General features: G+C 44.8%; 1 protein-coding gene across 1 annotated transcript in view; it reads right to left on the bottom strand.

Annotated features, from left to right (window-relative positions):
• Nucleotides 1-1,484: 1,484 nt before the first annotated feature.
• The window catches only part of TGFBR2 (transforming growth factor beta receptor 2), a 67,519-nt gene continuing 60,472 nt past the window's right edge, over nt 1,485-8,531 (bottom strand). The window contains exons 6-7 of the mRNA XM_028750251.2: nt 5,220-5,347; nt 1,485-4,088 (exon numbers count right to left, since the gene is read on the bottom strand). Coding sequence (XP_028606084.2) covers nt 3,909-4,088; nt 5,220-5,347 — 308 coding nt within the window. The 3' untranslated portion in view covers nt 1,485-3,908. The remainder of the gene's footprint in view (nt 4,089-5,219; nt 5,348-8,531) is intronic.

The following is an 8,531-nucleotide window of genomic DNA, read 5'->3' as shown; positions in this document are numbered from 1 at the left end:
GAGCGAGCGTAGTCATCAGGGTAGTCATCAAAAGTTATTGACCTTACACGACCTTCCCTGTACAGGGGACCCAGCGAATTGTTTGAAACCAGACTCCGAAGCAGACTCTGACACCACAGTTTCCAAATGAAAGGACTGAGGGGCTTGTATGCATAAATTATTCATCCCGATAATGACCCCATGCATAATGTATACCTAGAATTCCCATTTTGCAGATGGCGGGATCAGAACCTGACACACAATTACTGCCCCGAGACCACATAGTGCACTTTTTTGATTATTAAAAAAAGCTGTGCAAGTTATTTAGAACTTCAGTGTTCCTTGTCAATGTTTAACCCAGGTAGGTAGCTGTGCTGGTCTGATGCAGTCGAGACATATTTTAAAAATTGTCCAGTAGCACCTTGTTGTTGTTGTTTAGTCATGTCCGACTCTTCGTGACCCCATGGACCAGGGCATGCCAGGCACTCCTGTCTTCCACTGCCTCCCGCGGTTTGGTCAAACTCATGCTGGTAGCTTCGAGAACACCGCCCAACCACCTCGTCCTCTGTCGTCCCCTTCTTCTTGTGCTCTCCATCTTTCTCAACATCAGGGTCTTTTCCAGGGAGTCTTCTCTTCTCATGAGGTGGCCAAAGTATTGGAGCCTCAGCTTCACGATCTGTCCTTCCAGTGAGCACTCAGGGCTGATTTCCTTAAGAATGGAGAGGTTTGATCTTCTTGAAGTCCATGGGACTCTCAAGAGTCTCCTCCAGCACCAGAATTCAAATGCATCAATTCTTCGGCGATCAGCCTTCTTTATGGTCCAGCTCTCACTTCCATACATCACTACCATAGCTTTAACTATACGGACCTTTGTTGGCAAGGTGATGTCTCTGCTTTTTAAGATGCTGTCTAGGTTTGTCATTGCTTTTCTCCCAAGAAGCAGGCGTCTGTTAATTCTGTGACTGCTGTCACCATCTGCAGTGATCAATGGGTATGGTAAACCTGTTTATCATACTAATTGCAGTCATTACCTAATAACTATTTGCAGTCATGATCAGTCGTCAACAGGTTTACCATAACCATTGAGTCAATCAAACATATCCTACTACCCTCCTGAGAAAAACCCCACCCCGCCTGAGAAAAACCCCACCCCACTATATATAAGGGTCTGGTGACTTCTGTTTCAGTGTATCTGAAGAAGTGTGCATGCACATGAAAGCTTATACTGAGAACAAACTTAGTTGGTCTCTAAGGTGCTACTGGACAATTTTATTATATGTTTTGATGTTTAACCAGCCAATCCTCTTAATCACAGAGGCTGTTATGTGCAGAACATGGGTACGAAATGAACAGAACACAGAAAAAGGATACTAATCTCTTGATTTGGACTGCTGGAGAGAAATCTGATGACCGAGTCCACCTGATGACCGCTCCCCCTCTGAAAAGAAACTTACAAGAGGTTGTTTTTTTTAACGGATAAGGGCCATTTAAAACAAAACCAAAACTTCATTTAATCTAAAACATTTTATTTATACAAAAATACGGTAAGTGCTCGAGACGCTCGAATAAACAAGGTTATATATGTTCACATTCCTATTTTCATACAGTGAAAGCGTTCCGTGGAAGAATGGGAGAAAAAAATAAATCCCTTTACATGTAAATAGTACAAAAGAAAGTTAAAAGAGTTGCCAGGAGCTACTGGGTGCTCTCTTAAGTGTTTGCCGCTGCGTGATAAATATCAGGCACAATGCACACAGCGGAGACCCAGGGGCAAGTGTACGCTGCCTATTTAAACCAGTACTGAATCAGTTTGAGCCTTGTCTCAGCAAGTGACGTTCTGGGACAAACTTGCCTCTGATTCTGGGAACTAGCCTACAGCCAGGAGGACTAGTAGGCTGTTCTTAGCCTTTTATCTCACATATTTGTCTAACCTTCTTCTGAAACCATCTCAAAGTAAGCTTCCACCATTTTCAGTTCAGGAACTCTGGGAACTTACTCCAAGCCAGAGTTGTGGTTATGGAGGAAGGCCTGAAAGTTATGGCAGTTCTGAAACTAGTGGTTTAGATCTGTAATGCGGATGGAAACCTAACTTTCCGGTTTGTGGGGCAAAGCTCCTCCTTTTCCTTTCCTAGCGTAGCACTTTTTCAGTGGGAAACCCCACTAGAGGTCACTCGACTCCAGATCTGCTTAGGAACATGATCCCAGTATAAACCCGTCTTTCCAGTAGCTCCACAGTTCAGTACATAGCCTGTTGCTATTAAACTTTGACTCCGTTTTAATTATTGAGCTCCTGCCCCACTTAATGCTTAAATATTTCTTTAAAAATTAATATAAAAGCAGATGCAAAAAGCTTTTAAAAATAAATATTTTTCCCCATAAATTTATAATTCCTATGTGAATATACTTCTCTCCCCCCTCCCCAAATTCCCTATTATTGGATACACAAAGTTCCTAGAGAGAAAAAAGAAATGTATCTGTGACCTGTGTGATAAAAACATTGCACTTGAAATACACTTTTTGTTTCTGGAGCAAATCCCTGTTAGAAAACAACATCAAGGCACAGAAAGCCCTCCAAACCACGACGAGCCACACAATTTGAACAGCTCCGATGATCTCGTATGAAAATACTGACGGTCAAAATTCCGTCATTTAAAAATTCCTGGTGAGGCCAGCTCCAAAGCTAAATATTTTGGAAGACTAAAAGAATGTAAGTCATGCCTGTGGGGATCAGTTTAGGAATGTGCTCTTATTTGCCAGAGTTCTGGATGACTGCAGGCAAGGGTTGCTCACAATGGCGAGTTAAGGGGGAACGAAAGCGCTGCATGTCTCCAGAGCGGGGCAAATCTTTTTCCACGGCATCGCAGACACCCAGACACTCGGGGAAAGGCGTCCACGTACTGTGCCTCCTTTTGCGCCGGGAACGAAATCAAATGTGAACTTAAGGGCTCAAGAAACGAGACATGATGTTACCGATCCCAGAAAAGGGAGGGGGGGAGAAGTCTACTTTGTGTCAGAAGGCACGGCAAATTCAAAACATCTGTTTCGATTATAATTGGGCCCTGCCTGATTTCAGAGAGCGAGGCTGGGGAGGGGTCGGGGAACCTGCCCTCTCCCCAAAGCAGGCTGCTAACGTGAACGGCAAAGTTCAAAGAAAGGGACGGGCAGAGGAATTAATGATCTTTTGCACAGGCATGAAAGTTGAGTGGGTGGGGACAACTTTCCAAATTCAAGGAGAAGGGGGGGAGGAGGAGGAGGAGAATCAGACCAGTAAGATCCACTGAATCAACGCATCATAAACATACAAGAACCAGCTGAACAACCATTGCATAGTTACATGCTAAAAGAGGCACTAATATGGTCCAAATCCTTCCCCCCCCCCGCCCCCCCAAACTGCAGAAATATAAAAGTCATGCAGCTTTGGTTTTTAAGGCTCCGGTGGGATGAATAAGGCATTTTTTTCTGCCAGCATAACAGCAGGCGTCCTGCATACGATTCCTGGTAGGATTTTCCTATCTATACCTATGTTTTCCTGGAAGACTCTTTGCAGAGATTTGCTGAGTGTGTGTGTGTGTGTGTGTGTGTGTGTGTGTTTATATACATACCTCTCTCTCTATCTACATACATAAAGTTGCTCTTTGATAGTTATCTACAGGCATCGATAAAGTGCAAACATTCTTGGCATTTTGTACAGTCTCGTGTTCTCAGGAAGCAACGGCGTCGTTCCTCCTATGACACGGCGAAGGACGCCGCTTTGCCCTCTCTGGAGCTGCGGGATGGAGGGAGAGGCAGGAACCTCAGTGACACAGGAAGTGCATCCGAGACTAATCGCCTCTTCCTGTTCCACTCTTGTGCACATGGAACACAAGAGCAGCCCCTCTCTCTTTCTCTCTCTCTTTGGTTTCGTGGAAGTTTTGCCTTGCAGCAGGCTGTTACTTGGCACTGTTCACAGAGCTCTCTTCGGGGATCTTTTCTTCCGAACTGCTTCTTCCGGAGAGCGTGTCCTGGTACTCGAAATCATTGAACCGCTCAGCTACGCACTGCGCAGTGAGACGCGCCTCAGGGTCGTGGTCCCAGCACTCGACAAGCGTCTCGCAAACCTTCTGGATGCCCTGAAATGTGCAGCGAAAACAGTGAACACATTTTAAAACACCTGAACGTCAAAGCTCTCAGCTAACGTAAGGCAACCAACTCTGCACATTTATGCAGAATCTCCTCACATGGTATTGGTGCTACTGCGCTGAAAGAAGGCTTAGTGATGCTTAAGAAATTACAGTGCACTAAACTTGCACCATATGTGAGACAATTATTGCGGAATGAGAATCCAACTGTTGGGGCCCTATCCTCTAATCAAAGGGTTAATCCCAGCCTCGTTAAGACTGGATGTACTGCTGGCCTTAATGACATGAGGACTTGTATAGTTGCTTGCCTCTGGCTCAGACATATTAATTCATTAATAGGAACGGCAACGCTATCTGGCCTTTTATTTCAACAAAAGGGAAGATGTAGCAAAAACCAAGAAAGAGAATGGTTCTCGCCTTGGTGATGTGATAAGCAACATTAGAACCGGGTTAGAATGAAATCTACTATCCTCTTTTCATGTTGTTTCTTTAAAAAAAATGAAGAAAAAGCTTCACAACGTTCTGCATTAACTGCATAATTGAATGGTTGATGTTGACCAATGTCAACAGCACAGCCAATATTGAAAATATTAATTTTCTTGGTAATTTTCATATTAAGGACATTCAAGCTAAGCTAAATATTAAAAGCATTAACTTGAAATCAGTAGTGCAGCAAATTTCATTCAGGAGGAGGAGGAGGAGGAGGAACGCTCTGTAAAATCCATTTTGGAATTTCATTTTATGAATAAAGGGTGCCTACACAAAAATGCAGCTGCGGAGGAAGAACATGGATATGGAAGAGCTACTACAGCACACACAGAAGAGTCCTGTGGGTTTTGAAGCTTTGCAAAAAGTACCAAGAGTCTTAAGGGACAATAAGCAAATACCAAAGATCAATTCACAGTGTGTGATTTTTGACATACCCAGTCACTAAACTGACTGGATACCCCTGGTTGTCACAGGTTGCCTAAATATGCCCTGCGTTCTAATGTACTTGACAGTAAAGCTCAGGGGATTATCAGGAGATACAGAGCTGTTGCCGGTAATCCTGTCACGCGTCAGTTGGATTGGAGCCACCAAATACAAGCCAATATGCCAGGCAAGAAGGACCCGCTCTCTTACCTGATGGTTGAGCCATGAGTTAGGAATCTCTGGCCGTCCCCTGTCCCTCAATACGTTATCCTTCATGCTTTCCACACAAGGATGCTCCCGTACTTTAGAACCAAATGGCGGCTCGTAGTCTTTCACCTCTGTCAAGAGAAGGAAAGGAAACAGACATTTAGGCTTGAAGGCCAAGATTCTGGTGGAGCCAAGTTTTGTTCTCCTTCGCATACGTGGAATCTGCCAAGGTCTTATACTTTGCCGTCTGCCCAGCACCACACAAACACAGGATTGTAGCTCTATATTTCCTCTAGTCCTATTCCCTTCACTTCCAAGATCTGCCTAGCTGCCTTTTAAAAAGGTAAAGGTAAAGGGACCCCTGACCGTTAAGTCCAGTCGCAGACGACTCTGGGGTTGCGGCGCTCATCTCGCTTTGCTGGCCGAGGGAGCTGGCGTTTGTCTGCAGACAGCTTTCGGGTCATGTGGCCAGCCTGACTAAGCCGCTTCTGGCGAACCAGAGCAGCGCACGGAAACACCGTTTACCTTCCCGCCGGAGCGGGACCTATTTATCTACTTGCACTTTGACGTGCTTTCGAACTGCTAGGTTGGCAGGAGCAGGGACTGAGCAACGGGAGCTCACCCCGTGGCGGGGATTTGAACTGCCGACCTTCTGATCGGCAAGCCCTAGGCTCTCTGGTTTAGACCACAGTGCCACCCGCATCCCTTTTAGTAATATCTACCTAAAAGAGATCTATACGGACAATGATGGGCCTGGGCGGCTTCACCTCCAGTTCAAAACTGAGTTTGACTAGCCAAAGGTTTTGTCGATCAATATTTGAGCAAGGCACATCCAGGAGAGATAAGCAGCCAGGGATCAAGTCTTGTTTCTGTTTGCTGGGGGGTGAGAAATGGGAAAACCAAACGAGACAAGGCAAAACTCACAGGATCCTGACAAGAATTAAGTCCCAACTATCTCCATTTGCATATATAACTAAGGCCCAGCCCAAAACGGGAGGTCTTGCAGTACTTCAGGTAAATGCTAAAGGTGGGTATTATTATTTTTTTTGAGATTTTGCCAAGAAGCAGGGGTCCCACAGCTGTGGAACAGACTGAGGACAAAGAGAGGGACTGGGGTGGTGGCATGTTTTAATTTTGTTATTCAGGGGGTTGTGTACTTCAAGTGGAAAAGTGCTATCATCAAATCTAGGTAAAGGTAAAGGTACCCCTGCCCGTACGGGCCAGTCTTGACAGACTCTAGGGTTGTGCGCCCATCTCACTCAAGAGGCCGGGAGCCAGCGCTGTCCGCAGACACTTCCGGGTCACGTGGCCAGCGTGACAAGCTGCATCTGGCGAGCCAGCGCAGCACACGGAAACGCCGTTTACCTTCCCGCTGGTAAGCGGTCCCTATTTATCTACTTGCACCCGGGGGTGCTTTCGAACTGCTAGGTTGGCAGGCGCTGGGACCGAGCAGCGGGAGCGCACCCCGCCGCGGGGATTCGAACCGCCGACCATGCGATCGGCAAGTCCTAGGCGCTGAGGTTTTTACCCACAGCGCCACCCACGTCCCTTATCATCATATCTACTGTTATTTAAAAACTATATTAACCACTCAAACATTCAGCTGAAAAGGAGCAATTACAGTTGATTTCCATATAATGTAGGAATTGTTGTGCTTTTTTTGTAATGTATGTAGAATTTACTCACAAGCTGAATGAATCTCTTGCACTGGATCAAAGAGATTGGTCTTTTCTGCTGCCCCCCCCCACGCTCCCCCCCCCCCAAGTAAGCACTGGGGGAAGCTGGGAAAACAATACTACTAATAATGCAAGTTTAAGAAATGTAGCTAAGCTGTAACGACAACCAAGTCTGCAACCCTGAAGTAATATGTACAGTACTGGCAAAGTCCTACTAGCCCTGCGTTCAAAGTAACTAAGATTATTGTGCTGGTTTTACTGGTGGCTAACACTTCTTACTCCCATTTCTTCAAGTACCTTCTTGTGTTACAGAACTGTGGGTTTTGTTTTTAAATCAACTTATTAAAGGTTGAGCTAAATGTTAAATGGTGGGAAACAACTGTATTCCGATATAACGCTTCAAATTTTGTCAACACAAAAATCCTGCAATTTCCTGAGCTGGCAATGTTGCAAATGGATGCTTTATGGAGATGCTAACATGGAAATGAGCGAAAACTTCCGGTAGATTTCACTAGATTTCCAGAAGTGGCTTTTGCGTCACACAAAAATGTGGAAATGAACAGGTAAGGAGACATGAAGAAGATGGAATAAAGGGCTGTCTGCATGGAACGTCTTTGCCTCCACAACTGAGCCACAGCCCTTCCTTAGCTACAGCTACAGTAAATATGACAAAACAGGCCTACATCACATCAGTAGCATTAAGCACAAATAATGTAGCACATGAAAACACCCCACAAAACATAGCCACACTGATAGCCTGGCTAGATTAGAAACCTATTTTGGGTCTGCTTTGTTTTCTCTAAGTAGCTAAATCCTTTCCGGTCGACCAATAAACTGAAGTAAAATACTTAGGGGCCTTCAGACAAAGTGACTGTCCCACTGTGGCTTCTGTCAGAACTGTCACCTGTGATTTCTGCACCTTTGCATGAGAAAGTATAGATTGGGTTCTATTCCAATGGACACCCACCGTACAATCACCGAACACACAATTTGCCGCTGAGCACTGATAGCCTACATATATATCAGGCAGGCTGGGCGAGATAATTCTCCACTATCTATTTTTGACATGAAAGGATGCGGGACAGAACTGAAGCGCAGACAAAAAGCAGACACAAACCATATTTCCTGGAGCCAGCCTAAGGAAGCAAGTGTGACTCAAAGCACAATAAAGGGCATTTTTAAAAGTGCCAAGCTTACTTCTGACAAAAGGGAGGAAGCTAATAACTTTGTTAAAACAACAACCACCACCCCTTGCATGTGGTTGTTACTTCTGTGTAATGCCTATTTAGAAGTCAACAAGGCATATCTAACCGGGGGCAGAATTGCAGTTGATGCGCTTAATTTTCTTTTAGTGAAAGACAGTTCGTTTTAAAAGCATCGCGTTTTAGAAATATAATTGGAATTGTGGAAATACAGTGGCCATGCTTCCTCTCAAGTCTTCTCCATAATTTTAATTAAGTGTTGAAACTAAAATTTACATATATTGGCTTTTTCTTCTTTTGTCATTTCCCCACACTGATTAAAAGCACGCATATCTCAAGTTATGGTAGACAATACAAGCAGGTAGCTCCCTCTTCTCCACAGAAATCTGACCCAATGCTTCATACAGGCAGTAACAACCTGACCACAGATTTATGCT

This window comes from Podarcis muralis, chromosome 12, assembly GCF_964188315.1.
Source record: "Podarcis muralis chromosome 12, rPodMur119.hap1.1, whole genome shotgun sequence".
In the NCBI taxonomy this organism is placed as follows: domain Eukaryota; kingdom Metazoa; phylum Chordata; class Lepidosauria; order Squamata; family Lacertidae; genus Podarcis; species Podarcis muralis.
Note: the sequence above shows the minus strand (reverse complement) of the source record. Positions and strands in the feature narration are given on the sequence as shown.